This window comes from Xenopus tropicalis, chromosome 2 (genome assembly GCF_000004195.4).
Source record: "Xenopus tropicalis strain Nigerian chromosome 2, UCB_Xtro_10.0, whole genome shotgun sequence".
Taxonomy (NCBI): Eukaryota; Metazoa; Chordata; class Amphibia; order Anura; family Pipidae; genus Xenopus; species Xenopus tropicalis.
In genome coordinates this window covers 43,392,350-43,420,177 of record NC_030678.2, presented here as the reverse complement: position 1 = coordinate 43,420,177, position 27,828 = coordinate 43,392,350, and the positions used below count along the sequence as shown (strand labels likewise).

Below are 27,828 nucleotides of genomic sequence, written 5' to 3'. Positions count from 1 at the left end.
GTAATGATAATTATGCACAGTGGGAGTACACAACTCTCAGGGTGAAACAATTTCTATTTTTAATGCTGAAGTAACATTGGTGTAGGAGATCACACAGCGTTACTGTGTTGAGTGGGCTTCCTATCACTCACGCAGAGACCTTTAATGCCCAGGATTATTTTTTGCCAAATGACTTGCATTCTGAACTTATGCAATAATATGACACATAAACAGAGCAAGGCGTTTCTGTCCCATTATACTCCCTCACACTGCATTTATCCCTAAATGACTCAATTTTCAATTACCCCTGATGTAAAGACCTACCAGTGGTTTAAAACACAACCACGCCAATAGCATAAAACCAGTCTCACCTTTATTTTGACTCCAGCACATTGGAAGTGGTTCCACAAGAAGCCATTATGATTGAGGGGGGCCCTCGCCTCATATGTGTGTAAAACAACGAAAATCACAATAGGGAAATTACCGTAAGTTTAATTTCAGAGATCTCCATTTACATGAAATATTCTGTAGGCCAAATCTCACCCCAAAAACCAATAGGGAGGGCTTCAGCCTAAAGGGTATTCTATGAAAATGAAGAAAGTCATTCTTTCCAAGGATTCTTGCTGTTTGTATACAATTGACTAGAAGGTCTTCTCAGTCCCAGTGTGCTGCCTGTGTAAATAACGAATGTACATGTAAAAATCATAAAATACAATAGAAATTCCTCAAAATAGTCATTATAACTCCTGTAAACTTCTGTCTGAGTCTCTATTGTTTGTATATATTCTGTGGCTGACTACGAACAGGCAGCCACACATTTAGATCGTCACTAAGTTTAGCTAAACACAGATTTAAACTGGCCATTAGAGGCCCAGATCTTTCAGCAGTTCCATGACAAAAAGGATTGAAGCATTAAGTCCATTTGGTTGATGATTATTGATACATTCTGATGTGATTATTGGCCTGATGAGATTTGCCAGCATGTCTGGTTAGGGTCATTCTTGGTTCCAAGAAAATGACTATTTGAAAGTCAGTACCTTTTGAGGCCAACACACAGGCAGATGAAGAGCAGTTTGAGTGTACTTGGCCCAGCTGGATGACTGTCCATGTTCAAAGACATGCAGCTTGGTACAGTTATTACTCAGTGGCATTAGTAATATCTCTTTATATTCCTGGCACTTACAGCTGAAGAGAAGGTGCTGACTGCTTACAGGCTAGAAATCATGCAGGCACCAAAACACTCTATGTCCCATTACCCTAACAAAGAATTTAGTAGGATGTCTATCTGCCACCCCCTGCCTGTCTCTCACCAATACAGCACAGTCAGCTCTGCATTCATAGAATGGCAATTCCTAATGATCAGAATTCAGTGTGCAAAAGCATAAAAATGGCAACTTGCCCCCTATTATGTTTTATTATGAGTACTAACACCCACTGAAAGCAGTAATGCAAATCCCATGCAGGGATTATTTGTTGGAGAATTTTATTTTTATTAGCGAAAAAACTGATTAATAATATACCACATACCTCCCAACTGTCCCGATTTTCGTGGGGCAGTCCCTCTTTTGACAGCTCAACCCCCAGTCCCGGATTCATACTGAAAATTCCCTAATTTCCCTTTGATCTCCTGCACTTATGCTAAAAAAGATACAAATTTAATTAAAAGAGCCCAGAAATCTTATCGAGCGTCACCTGCACTTAGATACATTGTTTCTTGCTTTTAATTAAATAAGTAGCTTTTAGCAGAGAGCCCAAAAAGATAAAAAGCCCCCCTGCACTGAGATACAATTGTAACTAATAAGCTAAACAGGTGTCTTGGGGGAACTGAGATTCGCAGCTTAAAGGGCAATTTCACCTTTTTCAGCAAAACTGTAATAACACATAAAACAAGACCCCAAAACCCCCAGAAATTTGTTCAAACTTTAAATAACCTGCCAAATTTAGTCAAATGGGAGTGGTATTTAGGGGTTGTGGCTGCAAAAATGGGCCCCGTCAAAAAAAAAATTGCTGCACTGCGCCCGCCATTTGTCTTTGTCCCTCTTTCCGGTTTCAAAATGTTGGGAGGTATGATACCAGACCCTTAAATGGCACCCACGCCTAAAAAGCTGTTTAATAAAAGTGGTTTGCAAATTAAACATGATGCCCAAATTATTTTTTTTTATTAAAAAATCCATACCTGAATAATGTATTGAAAAATCTCAGCTAATCTGAGCTAATCTCAGGTAATTACTTTGAGCCATTCAGCACTTCCTAGAAGTCACTGCACTCCAGCATCTAATTGTGTAGCCAGTGCATGGGCATCAGGTCCCCTATTCTGGCACAGGATTTGGGGTTGTTATTAGTTGCACTCTATACATTTGTACATTAGTCTGATTACAAGAAGATATAACAAGAAAATCTGTTGTCCTGATTATTGACTATCTGTATTTTTAGGCACAAACAGCTGTGCATGTAGCTACATTGCCAAGTTGTACAAATTCTTCCTCTGAATGACAGCTGTCAAGGTTTTGTGTCAGTTTTATAGCTGGTTGCCTCAAGTCTTGGGCCTTTGTTTTCCTGGTTGGCAAATATTGCACTAATAAGATGCACTGTTCAGTGGTCATGGCTCTTTGCTCTGACAAACATTCTAATTTAGTTCATTCCACTACTCTCTCTCACACTCTCTGCCTCCCCTGTGAAGCATGTTGATTTCATTACAGCCTAGAATATCTGAGCCATTCATTGAAAGGGTATCACATTGAGTGAAGGGAGGCTGTGAGGGGATGTGGCCTGACTGGTTAAAAGGGGGAGGCACAGGCAGAGTGTGGGCTGATAGGGAGACAGAGGGGGAGGCAGAGATGGGATGGAGACAGCAGTCTTGCTTTTTCCAAGAATTTCTAAAAGCAAAAAGAAAACTGCAGTCCAGCAACTATAGAGGCAGATTCTTAAAGCAACACTGCACAATAAAACCTTTTTGAGAGTCTTCCAGGGGCCAGAGGCTTAATCGATACAAGAGCCTCGGCCAGTGAGAATCCTTGGACTTTTTGGATTCATGCTATCATTGCTGAAGTCAATTACCCTTTTTTCTAGCTCTTACACAGCACTATACGGGTATGGGATCCCTTATCTGGAAACCTGTTATTCAGAAAGCTCAAAATTACAGGATGCCCATCTCCCATTCAATTTTGAAAAAATAATTAAAATACTTAATTTTAATATTATAATATTCATTTTAATCATTTTATTATTATTTGCTTTTTCTCTGTAATAATAAAACAGTACCTTGTACTTGATCCCAACTAAGATATAATTACCCCTTATTGGAGCCAAAACAATCCTATTGGGTTTATTTAATGTTTAAATGTTTTTTGTAGACTTGTGTTCAAATTACAGAAATCTCTCTTATCTGGAATACTCTGTCTAGGTGCCAAGCATTCTGCATAATAGATCCCATACCTGTATCTGCTCTTGTGCAACTTGATTACAGAGAATTATTGGCACAGGTATGGGACCTGTTATCCAGAATGCTCGGGACCTAGGGTTTTTCCGGATAAGGGATCTTTCCGTAATTTGGATCTCCATAACTTAAATCTGCTAAAAATTATTTAAATATTGATAAAACCAATAGGCTTGTTTTGCCTCCAATAAGGATTAATTATATCTTAGTTGGAATCAAGTACAAGGTAAATTATGGAATTTTAATAAACTAAGCAATTAAGCTCTTTTGGGCAGGGCCCTCTTCACCTCTTGTATCGGTTATTGATTGCTTTATATGTTACTCTGTATGTCCAATGTATGTAACCCACTTATTGTACAGCGCTGCGGAATATGTTGGCGCTTTATAAATAAATGTTAATGTAATGTAATTCAGTTTTATTAAAAGATTAAAACCGCAAATCACTGACATTATTGTTTGAACAATAATAAGAAATCTATTCTTCTATTAATCAGTTTCAGGCAAAGGCACAGTAGCAAAATTTGGGCAGGTTGGTTTTCTTTTAGTATCCCAGAAGGCAGTGGCAGAATTGCCCTCCATTGTCCTCTATGAGAATTACTTAATAGGAAAGGTAAAAATTACCTGAAACGTATGTTATACTATATCAGGCTCTGGGTAACCTCTTGGGTGGACAAAACTTCTCAGTGTTCCTTTGCTCTTATACTTTGTGGATAAAGGCAGAACATTTTAGGAATGTATTTTCACATAAGCATATCCATTAACTCTTAATTAGAGTGTACATCCTAGAACATTTTTGTCCATATTTTATATATTAAAAGGGTGGTTCACCATTAAGTTAACGTTTAGCATGTTATAGAATGGCCAGTTCTAACCAACTTTTCTATTGCTCTTTATTATTTATAGTTTTTGAATTGTTTGCCTTCTTTTTCTGACTCTTGCAAGGTTTCAAATGGGGGGCACAGACCTCATCAGCCATAAAAACTATTACTTATCTTGCTATTTAGACCCTCTCCTATTGACTTCCTGGTTGGTAAGGCCCTAGCAACCTGAAATCCAAGCTGCTGAAATTCCAAACTTGAGAAAAAGTGAAATAATTTATAGACCTATTGCAAATTTTCTCAGGATATTACTCTCTACATCATACTAACAGTTAACTCAAAGGTGAACATGCACCTTTAACTTTAGATTAATGCCCTTTCGGCTCTAGAACAAGGGCATTTTCACACCTGGACAGTGGATTAGACTTCCTTTCTATTTCATTGACCTGTTATCTCTCCCCATGTGCAGGTGGAGGAGGGCTGGTGGGAAGGTGTCCTTAATGGGAAGACCGGCATGTTTCCTTCCAATTTCATCAGGGAGATTGTAACTGAAACAGAAATCGGTAATTTTGAGCAACAGATAAAAACAGGTAAGGAAAATTGCTTATTAGAACTTCTATTTTTGCAGCATGATGAATATTATGGAACCAATATCACTTATAAGTATGTCCTTAATATTTAGGAGAACTAAAACCTAAATAAAGAAGTTGGTTAGAAATGTTGTACATTAGGTTTTAGGCTTCTGTATCAGCCCAAGGCAACCACAGCCCTTTAGCAGGGAAGATCTGTGCCTCCAAAGATGTATGTATAGAATATAAATGTCACAATATAAGGCTGATTAGTAATTAATACAGATAATGACTACATGGCAGCTCAAAAACCAGTGCAATTAACATCAGAATATAATAATCAGCCCTGTAACATTAGTTTATATGACAGGCCAATCCCTTTTTTTTTGCTTAATAATTTGAGAGAACCCCTAAGCTTAGCTTCTCGGCAGCTCCTCAGAGTGCACTGAGCACGACACTTTCCAAAATGGTGACCTCCTGTGGCAAGTTGGAAGTCCTGGATCATTGGCGCTATTAAGCTGAAATTCATTTTTAATCATTTTTAGAGCTACAATCATGATATAACAACCTCTATTTCCTAATACCATTTTTATTGTATTGGCTTGTTCCTGTAACTATTTACCTTGTTGAAAGTTGAAAGCACAGGATGTGTGTATTTGTATAATAGTGTAAAGATGTGTGTGGCTGGAAAACAATGGAAAGCTCTCACGTCTGCCAAATCCCTAAAATAAGGCTGACGTCTCTGTGCCCCATACTCAATATTATCTAATCTGATATATCACAATCATGTACCAATAATTTTTCAGCATTCGTGAGGGCCATTAATCCAGCAAGGAATTGAAGCAAACATGAATGAAGACCAAGGAGCTTTCTGGTCTTCATGATTGTTCTTAAACAGAGCAAAAAACATCTGGCAATAGTGACCTGCGCACAAGAAGTTTTTTCTTTTTAAAACACAAAATGAAAGTGTTGCAAGAAAACTTGTTTCAGCAAACTGTTAATGAATATAATGAATGCTGAAAGAGAAAAAAGACAATCACTAATAAAGCTTTTTAACTGTATCTTAATTCCAGGCCAAACTGTAGATTTAGCGAAAAAATATGGATTATGAACCCCCCAAATGCCCAATTATGATCTCAAACTGAAGTGGAAACAAATCCTATTTCTAAGCAGGTTCTCATATTGCTATAAGATTGCTGTATAAAGTACAGGTTTTGAATGTTAGTTCTTGCTTAGTATAAGCGTCCATATGGATACTATATAATGAGTAACAAGAAACACTCATAGACTTTGTGACGTTACAGTGCCCTCTAGTGGCTGATGTAATATAGCACTCAGGAGGAAACTTGGTAGACTACACTGGTTGGAAACATCAACAGGGCAACACATGTAGCTGCAGTAGCTACAGAGCCTGTTTCATTTCTGGTGATTATAAAGGCAAAAACAAAAAAAAGTTTTTCTTTGTGTGGTGTTATTTGTTCTTGGGCAAATAAGTTCGTGCAAGACAGCTATACAGACTGGTTATACAGACTGGAGAGGAATGCCTCTATTCTTTTCACTCTGTCTGTACAAACAAGTGCTGCTGTGAACTGAGCCCTCAGTATAACCCTCTTATAGTCATAAATCATAACCCTCTGACATTACATTGGTAGCTTTCTTTTAGCAGGACATGTGCCCCTTTATTTCCTTTATTGTTTATATCCTTAAGGGTGATATTCAAGCCGTATATACCTTTAGATTCACATGTTGTCTATTAATGCCAATTGAAAGAAAATGCTTTATCTGTCCCTTTAGATTTTGTTTTCCAAGCATGAAAATAATTGCACAGGGACATATAATAAATGGGTTCTACCCATGAAGCTGGATATGGTTTCATAATGGGTGTTGGGCACATTGGGTGAGATAGAGACAACAGTCACCTATTAAGAAAACCATTGCCTGAACAGAGCAATGGCATGGGGGCATGGGGGCAGCAGGCTTTTCCAATTAATTCAAGTTGCTGAACTGTACAGAAATGGGTTGTTCCTTTTATAATTAAGTTTTAGCATGATGCAGAAAGTGATATTCTGAGACAATTTGCAATTGGTCTTCATATTGCATCATTTATAGTTTTTGAATTATTTACCTTTTGTTCGGCAGCTCTCTAGTTTGGGATTTAAGCCGTTATCTGGTTGCTAGGGTCCAAATTACCCTCGCAACCAGGCAGTTTAAATGAGGGCCTACAATATGAATAGGAGAGGGACTGAATAGAAAGATATACAAAAAGTAACAACATTTTAGCCTCCCAGGGCAATGGTCTTTTGGCTGCTGGGGTCAATGACCCCCATGTGAAAGCTAAAAAGAGTCAGAAAAAAAGGCAAATCATTTAAAAAATGAAGACCAATTGAAAATTCACTGAACTGGTCATTCTGTAACATACTAAAAGTTAACTTAAAGGTGAACAACTCCTTTAACTATAACAAGGGCAACCATTTTTAGAGATTGAAAGAGACCCATTGCCAGGATAATATGACACTTGAGAACGGATATTGAATGCAAAGGTTCAAAACCTTCCCAAATTAAACAAGATGAGAATGTTCTTCTCTTCCTCCTCTCTCCCTCTTTCTGTTTCTGTTTCCTACTTTACATTTCTAACTTTCTTTTCTTTACTTTACTATGGGGTTTTGTTTTATTATTGTTTTGAAAATGATAAATAAAAGCAATTTAAAAAATATATATAGTGCAGCCTTTCTAGCTTTCTAGAACTGTCCCTGATATTTCATCTGCAGAACGGTGCAAAATAAAAAAACAAAACGTATCTTTGCTTGCATAAGACATGTGCTGTACTTGTGTGTACACATGTGGGGTGTATATGCATTTGTGTATGAAATAATAAATTAAATCCCTGGTTTTCCTCCTTTTCAATTCAATGTGTTTTGATATGTCTTTTCTTTTTATTACAAATTCTTTTGCATGAAAAGCCAGGTTGTCACAGAAATGCATTTCTCTTCCCATCAGCATTTAAAGATACTACTGGCTCAGAAAGTGATGGCGGTGATTCCAAGTTAGAAGGAACCAATGGAACAAGTGGGGGGGAAACCCAGTCGAAAAGGATCAGGGGATTCGGCTTTGGGGATATTTTCAAAGATAAACCAATTAAACTCAGACCAAGGTCAATAGAAATGGAAAGTGAAATTGTGCCAATAGAAAAGGTAAATAAATATGTTTATGTTTTTGCCAAAGACTTGACTGTATTAATCCTATGTAGGATTTCTGCTTCCGCCTTTTCCCTGGGTATAAGAAGATTTAGTTAGATAATGCTTCTTGGTAAATTGATTGTTGCCTTTTTCTTTCTTTTTTCTAAGTGTTCCAAATATAATGTATAGCACATAGAAAAACAATTACTTTATTGATTGACATTTTCGTTACTTGGATATCTTAATCAATATGATGGATGAGTCCTAGATCTAGGGGCACAATAGAATATGTGACCTTGAGGTGGGGGCTGGAATGTCATTATTCTATTAGAAAGCAATGTGCCATCCCTTATTGAAAAAGATGCCAATCTGTGTCCCGGGTCGCTCCTTCTCTGCTTTTAAATAAGTGTTATCCAGCCCTATAATGAATGTTCATATCGCAAAGGTCTTAAAGTGAACATATTTACAATTCTGGCAGATGCATGTTGCCTGTGTAAAGTGCAATAGGGCACAGACAGACATTTTTCATGGGAGACACAGTCACAGACTGCACAATGCACATGATAACATTATCCTGTGGTGCATATAAATGGGTATTTTGGGGTACAGGTATGAAACCTATTATCCAGAATGCTCCGGACCTGGGGTTTTCCAGATAAGGGGTCTTTCCATAATTTGGATCACCATACCTTAAGACTGCTAAATATCTTTGAAACATTAAATAAACCTAAGAGGATTGTTTTGCCTTCAATAAACATTCATTATATCTTAATAGGAATCAAGCACAAGGTACTGTTTTTTTTATTACAGAGAATAAGGAAATAATTTTTGACAGTTTGAATTATTTGATTCTAATGGAGTCTATGGGAGAGGGCCTTCTCGTCATTCAGAGCTTTCTGCATAACAGGTTTCCAGATAACTGATCCCATATCTGTAGCATAAGATAGCTGGAGAAATGGATGCAAGGTATTCACTTCTGCCATCATTCTTAATGCAAATAACATAGGGAGAGCCAAAACTGTTACCACAGTAGTGAAATCTCTGCCTTTCATGTTTGGGGATCAGGGCATTGCCAGTGTAAACCAGGGGCATGCCCAGTATTACTATATCAGTATCCCAGCATAATGTGGGTTCTGTATGTCTGCCAGGTTATTTACTTTCAATATTGGAGTGTTTAAAAGAAATGCATTTTACTTTTAAAGAAAGTAGTATTTATTTATTCATTGATGCAAAGCAGCATTAGCACAGTTACTGAAGCGATGCCAACAAGTGAGCAAGGTGGCATTTATACATTGGTTTAATTCTTTCATAACTTCTGTCTGTGTCATAATAAAAGGTAAACAGTAATTAAATGTCCCTTTCCAAATCAGAAAGCAGGATTATGCAAATGCTGCATTTCTCAAAGTCTGTCTTGTGATCAAGGTTCAGGCCAAAGCAGATATCATAGGGCCACGTTATTGGTATATTTCAACATGAGGCCCTAAAGAGCTTGCAATCTAAGGTCCCTATCACTTTCACACACACACTGTGTTCAGTTTTATTAGGAAATGGAAGTGTTTCACCTGCAGAAGAGGGAAACACCAAAAGCTACTTCTGAAAATCTGCAACAATAAATGATTTAAACGCAATTGCTGGTGTGCGTCTTCCCATCACGAACTGTAGCTCAGTTTTTTCAGGAACCAGCTGACCTGCCTGGGGGTTCTAGGGGGCTCAGTATTTCCCAGTGGAATCCCATGCAGACATGGAAAGAAAAAATAGAAACCCATACTATTGATTGGCAGGGAAAACATTATCTGCAACACACAACAGTGCTTGTGTATGATTTCCCCGCTACTTGGGGGTCTGTGCTCCTAACAGTTACCCCTGCAGTCTACACATCATATTAAGAATCAGAATTAAGCCCACTACTGCCATGTCTAGTGGCACCCGGTACTTACCACCAGGTCTGGACTCAATCAAAAGTGGCCCTGGCATCTCAAGTACACAGAGGCCCAAACAGGCCCACTAAATAGTGACTGTCTATGGCATCTCAGAGCACCCCTCTGGCATTTGCCAGAATCCACAGATTGCCAGTCCAGGCCTGCTTACCATGTGCCTAAGTAAAGGGTTCTCCTGCCCCTTCCTTGCATGCCCTAATTATTGATAGCCTAATCATCTAAATAGTACAAAGGTAAGAAGGCGTTCCAGTGGTAGTCAACCTGGTAACTTGGCTAACCCACAAACTAACCCTGCCAAAGGCCATGGGCTGTGTGTTCTAGAAGCGCAAAATGCAGCTCCTCAGGGCACTACTGGCAGGGCAAGGTGCTAAAAAAAGCTTTGGGTCCATTTTTTGAACATTACCTCAGACATGGTAAATGAGCCATAATGCCATAAATATTTAAAATGTCCTTTCTTTAAGTGATTCCGTGAAGTGTGATTTACTGTCTTAAATATACCCACCTTTCTTGTTCTAGATGATCGTTGTTCTAATTTTGTGTTCTGCTAATTGCTGTATGAGCAAATGAATCAACCTCTTGGCATTAATGATGAATACCTTGACTTTATGGTGTAATAAAGCTTGTTGCTATGGTAGAGCTGTTTGCTTTACATGACAGGATTATAGATTTGTAAACTGGAGATGTGTGGGGAGAACTGGAACTGTAAGTTGAAGGCAAACATATAGGAAGATGTAAAATGTAATTCATGTCTTTATTTCCCCTTAGTAAATAATGGTGATACAATGGTAAAATGAGTTAAAATCTCTTTAAATCCCAGTTCCTGTTATTGTATGAGCAGAGATGGAATGAATGTAGATATGTAATAAGAGTAATAGTATTATCTATGGGAATCATATGGCTTATATGGACATATAGGCTTCTACATAAAAGATTAATTAGGTAAAAGATTAAAAGATTAATTTGTTGCATTTTTGGTTGCACTTTGTGAAACTGGAAAAATAATATCTGTGTGCCAGCATTCCATGGAAGTACTGCTATACTGAGATACTAAGAAAATGATTTGCCTATGGTAAGAATGAGATGGTAATGGTATTTATTTTGAATTCAGTGGCCATTATCAGCCCCCTCCTTGGGTTGTTTTGGCTGCCCTCTAGTGGTGCATATAAAACTTATTAAGGTCCCTGTATTAGAACTGCTCCCTGTTCGTTCATTGATGGTGTAAATATATATAGCACTGATGCAGAACAGCAAGCCAGCATTCAACTGCTACTTAGGCCACTTTGTGCTACTGATGTAATCACATATTAAGGGCTAAACTACAACTCACAGAATCTCCTTTCTACTCAGTTTTCTATATTTTAGAACATAGGGCAAGGTATATTTTTAATTTGTGGTTTAATAAAGTGGTTTTTATGTGCTCGTACACATTTCAGGGAATAGGTGTATATTGTATAAATATCAAACCAAGCCACATGACACCATGTCAGCTGCTGAGCTACAGTTCTAGCCTCTCCCAGTCAGCTGAGTTGCACAGGGGGATTGAGACTTTTCGGGATCAGGTGTAGTGTCGAAAGTTGCATATCCCAAAGCATTTACAGTGGGTCTAAAAAACAAGTAAAATTGTAGACATGTTACAAAGCAGCACTTAACAGTAAAATATAGTGCATTATGCTTATAACAAGTGGGCCTCACATCAAAATTATTTAAATTGACAGCACCATAAAAGTAGTGACCCATGCAACTCAATGGTGATTCTCCTTCACAAGCTACACAATGAGTGTGCCTACTTACTAAACAATAATTCAAATGTAAGCTTATCAATAACCTCCAATGATAAAGGGGTTCTCCAGTGCTTTGGTAAATACCTGATAGGGAGGGAATGCTTCAGTGCTCCATTAAATGCTCCCATGCCAATCATATAAGAGATACAATCCAATATAGTGTAACAAGTTTATTTAAAAGGTAATTTACTGACAAACAGAATACTTACAAGCACCCAGTGAGTTCAGCGCATTCAGAAATGTAAAAGTTCTAAAAGTTAAAAACCAGAACTGCTTGACTGGCAGAGCATAAGGACTCCTATGGAGCTGAAAGCTGTTTATTTCTTTGTATAGCCGTCCAGCTAATTTGAGAAGGAAGTTACTAAGTGTGGCCCAATGGACCTGTAACCTTGTAACAATTAAAGCCGCTTTCAGCCCTGATTCCATAATTCACCTGAAAATAGAATGAATGGGGAAGTAACGTCAGGATTATAATTTGTCAGCCTACACATCTCCGCTTTCTGGAACAAACAATAATACGCTCTCTGTGCAGTTACTATTTTTGTTTGTAAAGCAGTTTTAATTGTGCATAGAAGTTAATGGGTACGCTCTGTTCTCTACCCACTTTAGCAACTGAAGCACAAGAATCAAACCCAGTCCTCCCAGAATACATTGACTTAATATCGGAACCCTCATATTGATCATTGATTAACTGGCCACAAAAATAGCAAATTGTGTTGCCCCCTTTTCTACAAAAAAAAACTGACCTTCCTATATTTTTATTCTTATTAATAACATCGGTAGCAAGTATCATTTTTACCTTCCCAGTCAGTAAAATACTAACCAGATGGCAACCCTAGTAGAAAATGTAGGTAATATTACCTACCAGAACCTTATCTTATATAAGATTTAGAGATAAGGTAGTTTAGTTTTATTGTAAGTCAAAAATACAGAGTCTTGGGAAGCATTCAGCCACACAGAATAACATCTGTGTAACAATTGTATAACAATTACATGAGATGCACAAAGTCACTAGTAAGAATCCTATAGGTTAATGCTAACCCACCCAAAGAATCCCATTGCCAAGTCTAGTCCATCCAAAGAAGTTCTGCATAGACAGCATTTACACCATGGCCTACTACCTACTAAAACTGCAGGGTAGCGATAAGGGGAATTAAGCTAAGTCATCTTTTTGTTCTGTACAGCTTTTGGTTTCTGATGAAACTGGCCTGAATCTGTCACTATGAGTATTGTGATACAGGGCTGATATTAATGATTAAACACTGACTGTAGTACTAGGTAATATGTATTTGTTTTTAAATAACTGGGTACTAATTAAATTGAAGCAGAACTAGCAAAGCCATTAAGCAGAACATAGGGGTGTATTTGCTTAGGATGGCTATGCATGTGTAACAATTATTGTTTATCATATATAAATCTTTCATCCCAGACAGCTGGAGTGCATTCTTGGCACAAAATACCTGCTACTAACAGAGGAAACGGCAAGCAACACGCACATTTCTCCACCACTTTCCCAAGTTGTGCCTGTAGTTAAATTGTGAGCAAATTTTACCCATGATGATATGGGTGTGATACATGAAGACTTTGAGTGTTTATTTATACATGCTTCAACTTACTGTTATTTATGGAAGGCCCAAAAAAATAATAATGCTTTATGGGCAAAGTCCCACATGGCAGATCATTCCGCGTTCCTCGGCAGCTACGTGTAACAGCACTGACAGGCCCTGGGTAGGCATGAGTGCAGATACATGGAGCAGAGATCAGCCCCAAAAATGAAAAAGCAGGCATTTTCAGGCCAGTATCTGCTCTGTGTAACTGCACTCATGCCGACTCAGCCATGGCATACTAAAGTCACTAGTGGTCAAACCATGTAGTTAGGGCCCAGCATTGCCTTCTCCTGAAAGGCTTAGGTCTATGGCACACATAACATTTTTCTGATGCAGTATGTCAGCTGGAGGAGAAACACCTGATACCTGTCCTTGCTGCTTGTAATTCAAAGGAATGGCTGTAGGACCAAAATATCACATCTCATATGTTTGGCCGAAACCTGCCTGTCGCTAGCACCGAAACCTCAGTGTTGGAATACTACAATGTGCCATTATCCTTATAAAGGTGCTGACACATTTTCATTGTGTTTTCGAGTCTGTTCAGCCAATAGACTCCTGTTATGTTGTTGAACTGAACAACAGTGCTTTCACAGTAAAGATGCTGAAAGCTGGAGACAGTCCAGAGGATACAACACAACTCTGCTCAGTGTTCCCTTGGGGGCATATTAACTGAACCAAGGTTCTGTTAGAAACTGGAATTTATAATAAATAAATAATAATAAGTCCTAATTTTATCTTAATTTATACAGTCAGGACCGCATTTTTCAGGCAGACTTTTGTAATTATTTGCATTATTGATAGAGAAGTAAATGCAAGCAACATAAATGAAAGCCTCATGAGACACTGGGGAAACATGTTTAGGAAGGACTCAGCTGGGACTTTGGCTAGAGAAATAAAAATGAGACCCATTTTGGAGGAGGGAAATGATCTGTAGCTAACATGGCAAGTAGTAACAAGTCAGTTTCTGCATGTGCAAGAGAAATAAAGAGAAAAAATCAAAAAAGAAGATAGGTTGACCCTCTAATGAGTAAATTGTTTTTATAGACAGAAGATGTACTGTTCATAAAATATCTGATCACCCCTATGCTCAAGCTTTGATTCACTGTGATCTAGTGCTTAATGCTGAGTACAGGTATGGGATCTGTTATCCAGAATGCTTGGGACCTGGCATTTTCCGGATAAGGGATCTTTCCGTAATCTGGATCTCCATAACTTAAATCTGCTAAATATAATTTAAATATTGAATAAACCCAATAGGATTGTTTTGCCTCCAATAAGGATTAATTATATCTTAGTCTGGGTAAACTACAAGGTAATGTTTTATTATTAGAGAGAAAAAGGAAATAATTTTAAAAAATTAGAATTATTTGCTTATAATGGAGTCTATGGGAGATGGTCTTTCCATAATTCAGAACTTTCAGTTGCTTGGGGCCTGGGAGGGAAAGCAGTAAAGAGAAGACATAAAACCAATGAAGAGGAAATAGGAATTTCATTTTGCGTATACGTAGTGTGCATAGAAATGCATACCTCATCCCAAAATATTTGTACCAACCCAATAAAACTAAAATAGCAATTGATTTGCCATTTGATGCTCCATGGAAAAAAACAAAGGCAACGATGCTAAATTTACATTAATTCATTAATAAATGTTTACGCATAAGCTCATTTGACCTAGATGGAAACTCCCATAAGCACGTGGCTTTGGCTTTGTCATTTTATGAGGCAATGATACCATTTGTGCTTATAGGCAACAGAAATAAAGTGTGGCATTAGCAGTGAGTTGTGACGGAGGCATCACTCAGCATGTTCCTACCTGGAGGAGCTTAAGTGATTTCACTTGAAGGAAATTTCTTGGCTGCATTTAATGTATAAAGCTAATGAGCAATGTATGTTTTGTTATCAATGTTCTTCAGTCTTTTCCTGTAAGCTGCTATATGGATTATTGTTAAGCCTCAGACATAGCTAATGTGACAGCCTACTCCAAAGTAGTCCTGTGGCGTCTTATTTGTGTGAAATGTGCTGTACATTCCTGCCATCTGTTGCTGAACTTCTACTCCAAGCATCTCTTTGATGACTAAAGAACACAGAAGGTGGTAGCCCGTTGCTTCCTACATTACAGCACTGCACTTATTGAAAGTAAAAGAATGTCCTCTTTATTGTAATTAATCATTTGTGTAATTGACTAATAAAAATATTAATCATTATTAATATATATATATATATATATTAATAAATAATACAGATATTTAGAATTAAACACATGAGTGGGAACTACCAGGTTTCTTAGTTGGTGAGTTTCCAGTCTGTATCTCAGTTGAAGACAGAGGCACTTCCTCATATGTATAAATAAATAATAATATAATAATATTAAATTTAGACATTTAGAGAAAATTTAGTTTTATGCTGTTATATGTAATATAAACCTTAAAGTCAGGCAACTATTTTCAGGATACCATTGCGGCCTGTATTGGCCTTGGCAGTGCTCTGTAGGGGAAGAAGCAGGACAGGCAAGGGTTGCATTGGGGAGACACTGCCTATGATTGCAGTTCATGTAAGTAACTGAAAATGATTTGGCGTATCAGTGATCTAAATATAAGCTTCTTCTATACCTCAGGTATAGTGCTAGTAATTATTGTTAAAAAAAGAAGAGCAGAATGAAACGTGTTGTACCTGACAGATACACTCTTGCCAAATATTCCAGTGGCAGAGAAGATGATAATAACAGGTGCTGAGAGATAAACTATAGATTCCCAGTGTAACTGTATTCGCAGATTGTTTGCTGTTATAAGGCTGTTATATCATAGTGAGAAGATATACTGTATAACAACAAATCTCTCATTGTAATACACTCTGTCTTTATAGGAAAGATGCAGAGGGTCACATAAATATTTGTTCATATTTGTAAAATCTTTTTACGTGTCCTTTAATCCGGGGGAAAGCATATAAGCCTCTAGCTTTTGCCAAAAGAGCAGAAACATCCTTTCCGGCTTTTACAGAGGTTGCTTAGAAATAATTATATAGAAGTAATAACCCTAAAGACTGCTTCTAGCAACCTATATCTTTGTTTATGTAGGGATTAGCAAAAATCCTACTGTAAAACATAAGGATATTAAAAATCAGTGAGTAGTTTCATGATTATATAAAAACCACAAGGCCCTACAGACTGAGTACATTCGTACAGGTGTTAGTTATGTACACTGCACATTCAGTTCCCAGAGGAGCATTGAAGGATCATTCTGCATCAATAGGGCCACTCGTTCAGTAGGACTTGTAAAAAGTTTCCAGTTCTTGCTGGACTACATCCCCCATCATCCTATTATTAACCCTTGATAAGATGCTGGAGAATGCTGGCAGTTAGAATTCAGCATCATGTGGGTGCAGCAACATTGTTGTTTATGTCCTCTTTTAGCAATATATATGTAATGCTCTCAGGTATTAGCCATTTCCATGTAGTCCTGTCTTTCCAACTTATGTGCAGGTTTGCCAACACAGGGAGGGGAAAGGAACGAAAACCTAAATAATAGCAGGAACATTGGCAGCTGTAAAACCAACATTGCAGGTTGCCCCATACCCCAAACTATAAGTGCAATGACAAAGGAAACAGTATTGCATGGTTCTCTACCAATGGATCTTATTCTGTTGCACTTCAGCCTTAGATGGCTTATGTTCACAGATATCACAAAAACTTTATTTTGATGTAAGTGTGTCATTTAAGGGAAACCAAATTTGGCTAAGATACAGGAGGTTAATGATATCCTACAAGAATACAGAAATATACTCATGTGTACTGCGCTTAAGATCCTTTGGTTATTACTATTATTAATGTGATACTGACACCAAAAAATTTCTTTTAAAAATATTAACCTACTTCCAAACCTACCTATAGGTCATGTTGACTGTTTTTTCCTAAAAGTCCTGTTTCTAAGGGCTCTCCCTCCCCCCCCCATTACACATAGACAATGGACCTGAGCTTGTCACACACCGGCTGAAAGCAGAAGGGGCGTTGCAGGTTTGTGATTGGGCATATTTATTCACTTGGGACCCACCTGCTCCGTGGGTCTGTAATTCGTGCTACCATAATTATGAAGCGAAAAAACTTTGCACGTTTAGTTTATAAGGAATTTAAAGTTGATACAAATTAAAACACAACAGCAGGTGTAAAAAAAATTAATTGGCTGTCAGTATCACTTTAAATATGATTTGTAATGTACTATTTCCACACTGAGGGCAGTGTGAGGAGAAAGCAGAAGTTTGTGCAGATAGGGTTGGGAGTGCCCATAAATGCTCTCCTCTGTGCTGATTAGCTCTTTGCCTTCATTGTCTAAAAGGTTTTTCTACTTCCATATTCCTGCCTCAAAATCTGTGCCTGGTTCATTCTACCACCAAGCTAAGATTTGGTGGGTTTGGATGGGTAACCCATTACTGCTGGGTAGGAAGAAACCCTTAAGGCCCCGGTCATATTCTTTATATTATTATTTCACCCCAAAACTCAAGGGCTTATTTAAGTTGGTACCTATGGTTAAACCTTGCAAACTATTTCTTAATGCAAACCAGGATGGAGTAGTAGGTCCAGACTGACAAGCTGTAAATTCTAGCAAAAACCAGTGCCTGCTGTGAAATGCCATAGGCGGTCACTATGTACTGGGCTGGTGGGGGGCTGTTTGGGCCTCTGTGTACTGGAATTGTTAAGGTCTATTTTAAACCTCAGTACAGACCTGTGGAGTATTGTGACCTGAATAAGCACAGCTTTAAGCTTTCTAATAGTAATGAAGTGTGGTGGGAGTGGATTATGCTTTCAGGGACACAGTAAGAATTTGTATTGTCACTGGGCTGTATGCAGCGGTATGCCATTTCCATCCATCCATGGTGTAAGGGACTTTTTTAGATACAAGATTTTCTGAGAGTATGAACACGCATATGGACATTATATCTTATTAATATAAAAATAAGCCTGTTGAAAAGTGTCCGAAAGAAACTGCAGTTTTGGTTCTGATAATTAATATTGGCAGGGATAGATCTAAATATTTATATGTTTTGCTTTTTTTTTACTGTTATATTTCTCCTATATTATTATTTGTGTAAGAAGCGCTTTAGTCTGCTTTTATACAGGTAGGGTTGCCACCTTCTTTTGAAACTATACTGACCAGGGTGGGGCCATGACCATGGAGGGGGGTATTGTGACATTAATGGGCAGGCCAGTGATATTGCTAAGTATTCTAGCTAGGAATGGGAGAAAGGGCAGGGTTAGTGGTGGGCAGGGGCAGATTTACTTGTTATTACAAATTTATTTTAAAGAGCAACCCGTGTGGTAATCCTATATGCTGGCTCTCCACCCAAACATTTTTCTTTGTTCTAATCAACTTTCCAATATGCATTCATCAAACACTTTCACTGGGTTTTTTTTCCAAGTACAGGTACTTTGCAAATGGTAATTGTGCTGAGTTCTCCGCACTGCTGGTCCTGACTTCTGTAACAATGTAGCAGAAGCCAGCTAAATAACAGGCCTGGCAGAGAACTGATGTCTTGCATTTTTACCAGTGCCTTACCCAGAGAACAGAAGGGGATGAAGTGATGCTGCTTTCATATGGAATTACATTTACAAATACATTTAAAGGAGACATATTGGATAAATGGGGAGCAACGCTAATTTTGTAGGCAATTATGAATAATATCCGGTGCTGGTTTCACTTTGTGCTAAAAATAAATTCTCTCTGTAAAAATGGCCCCTTTATTGGAGCTCCCTATAGATCCTCTCACTTCTCCCTCCAGTGTGAAATGGAGAGTGGGCGTGTCCTAACGGTCCCTGCCAGAAGCACAGTAGGAGGGGGAGAGCCAATCACAGCCCTGCACTCACACAAGCACAGACAGGCTTCAGTTCCCTATCAGGTCAGCCTAGCTGCTGATTGGTTCCTATCCTACAGTGCAGGGTACGGAGGGCCGCCGGCTCCCCAGCTCATCCAGAGAATTCAGCCAGCAGGAAGTGGCACAGATGGGCGGGGCTAGTGGGGGTTTTGTGGAATTTCTCAAAAAATCAGTCAGAAACACAACTTTTTAAGCACAATCCTTCTATATCTAGAGGAGTATAATTCCCTGGTACATTCATCATTTTTATAGGATATGTCTCCTTTAAAACCAGCGGAATGTTTCAATCCACGTTTTATAAAAAGCTGCTTAGAATTTCACACGCTACTTAAATACAGATTTCTGTGTCGCTTTAAGACCCATAAACACAAATGACCTTTTTAACATTCTTCCCCTTATGGCCCTCTATAAACATAGAAGTCATTCAAAACCAGTAAAACACGTGAACAGCATGCTTATGGGGAGAAGCCCACCGGCAGCATGTAATAGCTTAAAGCATCTTTATCTGCATCCCTGCTGCCAGTTAGTAGTATTTAACTGCCTTCTGGGAGGAGAGGAAAAAGTGGAAGCGTCCAACATAAAGTCTCCAAACTGGTGAACAGCTCCAAGCTTCCTGTGTAATAAACAAATGCAATCTTTGTTTTTCCTGCATGCTCATTTGGCCCTAAGCGTGACTCAGTATTAGGCTGTGTCTGTCAGGCTTTGTGTATTTAGCTGCTTAAAGGAAGTGGGTGGATTTTGGGTGCTGACTTCTTGGACATTTTAGACTGCAGACACTTTTCACAATGGGAGAAGAGGTATTTCAATCTACATTTTCTTCCTTTTTCCTCCTTTCTAGGCTTCTTTTTTAACGCTTGCAGCCGTGATGTGGCAGAGTTAGCAACTGTGCCGGCTTTCCTAAACTAAACCATACACATAAAAGCTTCATTGAAACGACTAGAGGGGACTAGAGGCAGTCAGCTTCTATGACTGTGCAGCTTTATTTTTTGAACGACAGCTCCCGGAATTCCTAAACTGGCTGCTGTGGATGCTGGGAAATGTAGTTAAGCAACAGCTGATACTGACCTCAGGCGTTCTTGTTTTAGGGAGCTTGTGTGTAAATGCAAATGCGGTCGATATGTATATATTCTTGGTTTGGTTGTTTCAGCCGTTACATTTACAGATGTTCTTCATCTTGAACTCATTTACTTTTCCATGAGCCTTTTCCCTGCAGGACAGAATGAGGGATGAGCAGTTGCAGTTACCACATAAGCATTTTAGGAGCTCTCTGCAGATAGGGGTTATACTCACACAGGCATCTATTGGCCGGGTTTATATTTTGTTTTTTTATAATGCTAAAATGTACTTAAATCCAAACCATATGCTGAGTCCCACTTTAAACATTGGCGAAGATGCTTAATGCATTGAATCCAACCTATTAGGCTGTATTGTATGTTTATACCCACACTGAATTAATATAGCAGGATCAGAAACTGATGTAGAATATAATACCACAGTGTTCAGGAAGAACAAATTTACTGGCACATACAACTCTGCAACGCGAAGATCTCCCATTCACTAGGTATAGGGTCACATCTCTGAAATGTTGTTTGTGACTGAATAAACACAGGAGAGAACCACACATTGCAGATTTGTGTGCAATCCGTGGATCCTGAGGGGCTGCTGTAAGATGCCATAGACAGTCACTATTTATTGGGCTGGTGGGGCTGTTTGGGCCTCTGTGCACTTGAAATGCCAGGGCCTATTTGTATCCCAGTTCTGCACTTTTTCGTGTGTGCTGGTCAATTTGTGCTTCTTAGTTGGTGGAATGCGGATCCCCATAGACTGAGCACCAGACCATATCAGTTGGTGTGTAAGGTTGCATCCTTGTATATTGTAGTGATGTGAGGCATCATGGCAAACTGCACATGTCTCTAACAGCCAATGTTCCCTCCCGTCTTGTAGTAATGTGTGGGTCAAGAAATCCTCAGGTGCAGACCTGTCCCTAACCTGCCCGCTCTCAACCTTAACCCGACCCAGCTTCCTCCCTCTATTTTTAGACCTGCTCCCGCCCCGCAATGATGTCATAAAAGGGGCGTAGCATGCTGGGCGCAGGCCTATAAATTAGAAAGCCGGAAGAGGAAGCCAGTAGTGTAAGGTTGCGGGTGTGGAGGGTGAGTGGAAGAGCTCAACCCCAAACCGCTCCCGCAATTGATGTGCTGAGGTCGGCCCGAACCCACCCGACCCACAGGTCCCACGGGTATTGGGCCAACACTCACATCACTACTGTCTTGCATATGTAATAATACATTTTAATACTATTATAAGAGTTTCATAAAAATGTGTAGAAAATCACTTTTACACACATGCCAAAAATGTTTTGTAAAAGTGATTTTGTACACAAAACTAAGGTGGCTGATGTTGGGCTAATTTGTTCATTTGGCTCTAGGGCAAAACAATCAGATTACAATGACAGGTACAGGATCCATCGGGGCAAGGAATGTATCAATGAGCTGATGCTCAGCCTGCCTAGATTTCATACATGGGCAGATTAGCTGCCAAATTGGTCTCAAGGACCCAAATCAGCAGCTTAAATCTGCCCATGTATGGCCACCTTAACAGTGCAAATAAGCAGTTTTCATTGTGTTTAGGTCATGTTGTGTTCCTGTGACACTTTTAACCTGTACTCAGTAGTGTTTCTGCTATTTTAATATAGGCCCAGTAGCCACTAATTGCATATATATAGATCTGGATAACTCTGTATCTTCAATAGATTCATTTTGCTGTATGGTCTTTGGCCAGGTATAGATACCAGATCCTGTTGCAGCTTTTCATTAGCCATTTTAGGCCCTATAAGCACATGGTAAAAAGTACCATAGGCACTAAATACCTTTGTTGAGGCCATTACCCTGCTATATGATGTGGTGTTGATCCGATCAGCCTATATACTGTCTGCTCCAGAATGTAAGTCCGTGGGGCCGTTTCTCTGTATGATGCAAGCATTGCTGTACAGATTTCCTCCAACTGATTTTGCTGACGGCTTATTTGCCAATTGCATTTGTGCTGAGTGCTGTGCATTCTGTGGATTTGAAATTAAAAACTGCACGTGTCACATTCTCTGTAGATGAAAAGTTATGTAAGTTTCTATAGAAGCAAACCCTCTGGTTCACTTCCTCTCTTTATTCTTGATTCCTCTATTTAAATGTAGAGAACTAACACTGGATTGTGTTCTTTGTAAATTTCCTTGTTGGTTTCTGTAAATGAATGGCATTTGGGATTGAAATATCATATTCAAATGTTATTAGGCCTCTGGCACATTTGTTAAAATAAAAAATGCTTTCACTGACACCTGGCCACCGAGATACTGTGAGACATAGTCCAACAAAAGCTTGTGGCTGTAGGGTGTTACTTAGCATATTTTACATTTTGTGGGAAAAGAGTTTAATAGAGACTTTCTAGGTTGTGAATGCCACTAGTTAGTACAGCTATGGAACGTGTTATTCAGAATGGTCGGGACCTGGGGTTTTCTGGATAAGGGATATTTCTGTAATTTGGATCTAAGTCTACTCAAAAATCACCTAAACATAAATGAAACCTGTGAGGAATGTTTTTCCTCCGATAAGGATTTATAATACAAAGTACTGTTTTATTACTACAGGGAAAAAAATTGTAATTATTTTATTAAAGTGGACAGTGTCAGACTGGGGCACATGAGGCCCACCAGAGAACTAACACCAGGGGCCCACCCACCAATTTAACCATTTCCCCTACTACCTTTCTTTGTACATCCTGTTTCAAGTATATCTCAACAAAATATGGGGCCTTAGGGGTAAAAGTGAAACTTTGAGGTCCAAATATGCACTGAGCAACATTTTTTGCCCTTTGCCACACACTTTAGCCATAGTTACCCAGATATACAATAAGGATCACTGCAGAAAGTAATTTATAATCTTATTAACTCTAGACCTGCAGAAATGGATAATTTACATATTTACTTTACACATGCCAGCAAAATGAATGCAGCAAGTAGATATCAGCACATTTACCCCAGGCATGTCATTGGGGTCTGCAAAAATGTATAATGAACATATTAACCCCAGATATACCATTACTATCACTGCAGAAAATAGATTATGAGAACATTAACCCTAAACTTGCCACTGAGATTAGTACATAAAATGTACAATAACACATTAACCCCAAGCATGCCAGTAAGATTACTGTTTAAAATAAACAAACATAGACATGCCCACCCTGCAAAGCAGAATACCATACCTTTCTTTTTTATGCTTCCATTCTGCTCGCCCTGTTCTGTCAAAGACATTTATGTCTGTCCCTCTATTGTTCTATTCTTTAGATCTATTCTTCATTCCCAGCACCACGCTGAAAGTTTTGCCTGCATAAAAATTTAAAGATAGCTGTGTGTTCCACTGTGGAACGCAGGGCATTTTTAACTTAAACTCCCTTTTGACGTCAAAATGCTTTTGTTCTGGGACATGGTTGTCAGGCCAGGTGGGGCCTAGCAGGGTGAAGGATAGGAGAGCAAGTGTCTAGGGCCTATCACAGAGGCATGAATTCACCAAGGCCCAGCAGGGTGCTGGGCAGGTGTGGGCCAGAAAGGAGAGAGGTGGGCTGCCAGCAGGGTCTAGTGGGGCAGATAGTGGGGCCCACTGGTATCCCGGTGGGCCAGTCCGACCCTAAAAGTGGAGAATATGAGCAATGCCCTTTCCTTAATTCGGAGCTTTCCACATAATGGATACCATACTTGAATTGAACTAGGACCCTACCTGTAAAGATACATTTTGCTAGGCAGGTTTTTCTAGTGGGGCAACTTACCCACAGCCAACTGACCCTTATATATAGGACCCAATCGACATTGACATCCAGACTAAGGGGCAGATTTATGATTTCTTGAGCCTTTCAGCTTTAGCAATAATAATGGAAACCCAGTGTAAGTTAACGACATTAAGGGGAAAACAAACCAAAAACCCTATGTGAGTTCCTTAACTCAAGCGGGATTTCCTTATGATTGCTTGAGCCAAAAGGCTTGAGTATTCATAAATCTTTTTTTTAGAGAAGCATCTTCTCTGATGTGTTATGGATACATGCATGAAAATGTAACCAAATTTATACGTTAAGAACAAGTCACAAAGGGGCATTATAAGCTCCTGCCATGAACTGCCTTCTATTTGTATCCAAAAAGGTTCCAGCCCCAACATTGATCTGTAAATGAAGCATTGTAGCTAATGCACCCGTGGTGTAGGGAGAAACCCACGCTGCTTACGCCAAAGCGGATGGAAGTAGCTCTTACTTACCTACACTCCAGGGCTTTCCAGAAACAAACTTTGAGGCAAGTCATAAAAATAGCAACCTATATGCTAAACACAAACTATTGTGATTCACACACTGCGGGCTAGTGACTTCACTGGCCACTGGCCAAAACCCTCCCCTGGAATGAGCTCAGTGCATCAGAACTCGGCTACGAGTCTCAGCAATAACAAAGACATCAGTTCACTGCTTGGCAGGGAGACAGTGCTGGTACCCTGAAGGTAAGTGCAGCTGCTCAGGGTGTATATATTATTTGGCATAACTCAAGGGTTTAGTTCCCCTGAAATCCAGACAATGTGAGACAGATCAGAGTGCACTGGTTATAGTTCATCCTGTAGTTTGCTTCTCAAATACTAATTACCATTTAGAACATTGATTAGTACGTGTTCAGTTTTAAAAGGATGGCAGCTCCAAACTAGGGCCCCCCTGTAAATCTTCTTAGAACTCCAAACAATGGGGAAGACATAGTTAATTGTCCCCCAGCAGCCTCTGGGTCTGTTGTTATGCCTCTTCAGTTGTCTAAGTGATTTAAATCTAGTTAGTACCACAGAGATCCACAGTGTGAAAATGTTAGAAATGGGCCACAAATAGTGCTGGAAAAGCTTATAGCAATTGTCTGCACTGCCGAGTGTTTCTGTGCCCATGTGATTGGTCTACATTAATGGCCACAGGGACTAGGGGATGCTGCTTGGCCAGTCACTCACCTATCTGGTTACAGCATGGATGAAAGCATTTGGGGAATAGCGCTGGGGTATTTAAGAGACTTTCTAGCCTCCGATTTAGATGGATGGGATGGTCTCGCTGGCTATTGCATTTTTGTGTCCCAATATCCCAGAAGATCAACCATAAAATCTCAAGTCATTACATCTTGTTCTTGGAAAGAATCCCTGCTTATCAGGAGTAAACATTTTGTGAGAAAACATTATGCTTTTTTTTAATAAAATGTATTCTTCATTCACTCAACATAGCACATTATATTTATGGACAAATAAAAATTGTGTTTGTATAACTTGTTTTGTAAATGAACATTTTCTTCCCATTTGGTCCATAAAAACACTTTAATCTCCTTGTGATGTGGTTGTTTGTGATATGTGCTGTATTAATGGAGATCACCACTATCATTTCTCTTTGGGGCTGTGATTATTTGATGGTAAAAGTGGAATTGATGGGCCAAGCTGAAACAGCACAAGTAAGCAAAGCCTGGCCCCATGTAGCAGGAGGTGGCAGCCTTCCAAAGCCTCACTCTGCACTATTTCCAGATGAGAACCAAATGACAACTCCAGTTCTCAGGAACTGTTGCCAGAAGAGGTTCTATTTGAAAAATCCCTAATTTCTAATGATCATGCCTCATGTCCTCTGCTTCTTAGTGCTTCTTTTATAAATGTAGGGGAAGCCCCTACCAGTGCCGAATACAGATTCTGCATTCCAAAAACCTTAAGGGTTGCCTTGCCGAAGTGCGAGGCAACTTCGTCGATTTGCCGTAATCGCCTGCGCAGCGTGTGCCATCCCACCAACGACTTACATTTTTGCCGGTGGGATGGTAGTTCGGGGAGATTAGTCGCCTGTGACAAGGGAGATTTGTCACGGCAACTAATCTTCCCGTGTGCCAGAGCCCTAACAAAAAATACATAGAATTAATATTTACCACAAGCTAATTCATTGGCCCTATGTTGAAAGCAGTGTGTATTGCCTCTTTAAAATGCACACAAAAAAAACCCAACTAAAAATAATGCCAATTATACTAGGTGTGTCCCCAGTCATGGGACTCTCTGTCCTAGTAGGAAAATATCCTGCATAGCTCTCCCTGTGGCAATGGTTAATAATCTCAGTTTAATGTACTCCCTTCTAAATGACATAGCTGGTAGCTTGGTGATATGTCATAACATCTTGATGGAAAATATATCCTTTTTATAGGGATTTGCTTCCATTTATTTTCCCTTGACAGTGAAGAATGAAGATTTTTTTTGCATGAAAATAGAAAATTGTGTGTGTGCGTGTGTGTGTGTGTATATATATAAATATATACATGATCTATTATATCACCTTCTGCTGAAGCATTAGCATAGAGGTAAATAAGAATGGATAACAAATGGCACTAATGTTGTTTCAAGCTATACAGTTTCCTTTAATGTATAAGTAAATCCCCAAGTACCAATATGCTTTGTAAAATGAGGGCAGTGCTGCACGGTGCCACTATCCGTGGGCTGCATTGACTCGCACATCACTTCACCACATCCGGGGGCACCACACTGTGAATACATTACACACTGAGATTAGAGGAGGAGGGTAACCTTGGGGGACACTGTTGGGGGAGCATTAGTTAAGTGGGGGTTTTTACACCAGCCTTCCTGTATTGATTGTGTCCCTCTCCTATGAGTACTGTACTGCAATGTGCGTTGGTGCCACAAATCATATATGAAATGTAAACAATTGTGAATGACATGAATTTTGTTTTTGCTGAAGATCACTTGATCGACCTGTTAGTATCACTCGGCATAAGTGCATTTCTGTAGTCTCTTAGAATGCCTGCCCAATTTACTGTTCTCTTTCTCATCATCTGTGGTGTTTTTTATTTCTGAGGGAGGTTGTCTAAATCCTTGGTATTTATTGGACAGTAGTGGGAGTGAGCCTTTGAGAATTACTTCCCATGTGTCAGTCATGATTGGTCTGATTGGAGTGAGGTATCAGGTTAATGATACAATGCCAATGTCATACTTAATGACTTAGAGGGTTGAGAGGAGCCTGTCTGCCAAAAAAATGCATTATTCAGTTGTTTCCCATTATCCTTTTGTCCCTCTGTCCCTTCAGGACACTGTGCTTGGGCTGCAGCTCTAAAAGTCCTTCCTATAATCCACTGATCTAGTTTGGTTTCTCTGAATACAAGGCATTGATAGCTCCATTTGCCACTTTTACTCCCCTGGATATTACAAGCATTACACGGCCTGATCTGTTGGATGCTGTGCTTTTACTCAATGCAATGACCTTTCAGTGTTTGCTCCTCCTTCTCTCTTCTCTTCTCACTTTGTGCTTAAGCAGATTTCCCATTCCCTTCATTTGGGAATTTGTTAATCCTTTTACAGCAACATCTCTTTTTTTGGCCTTCCATTCTCCAGCCTAATAGCATAATATCCTGTCCAAAAATCTGTAGGGAAAGGTAATTGGCTGCAGCTAGCCTGTCGACACTGTGTTAAAGGCTGTTGGTTTAGAAACTGTATAGAGGCCCCCTTAGTTTAGCAGTAAACTCATCTTCTTTTCATTAATCCAAGCAGAACAAAAGACCAGTTAAAGGAACGCTAATAGAATAGCAACACACATTTCCTGGGGATATAACTTGCTACACAAATATGCCTTGTGTG

General features: G+C 39.2%; 1 protein-coding gene across 3 annotated transcripts in view; it reads left to right on the top strand.

Annotated features, from left to right (window-relative positions):
• sh3kbp1 (SH3-domain kinase binding protein 1) overlaps positions 1 to 27,828 on the top strand; it is a 189,059-nt gene that overhangs the window by 109,640 nt on the left and 51,591 nt on the right. The window contains exons 5-6 of one of the 3 annotated variants that reach the window (XM_002935188.5): positions 4,703 to 4,823; positions 7,800 to 7,993. In XM_002935188.5, the coding sequence (XP_002935234.3) occupies positions 4,703 to 4,823; positions 7,800 to 7,993 (315 nt within the window). Of the gene's footprint in view, positions 1 to 4,702; positions 4,824 to 7,799; positions 7,994 to 19,855; positions 19,963 to 24,668; positions 24,694 to 27,828 lie in introns of those variants that run through there. The other 2 variants (XM_012957475.3, XM_031896735.1) reach the window with 2 other exon arrangements.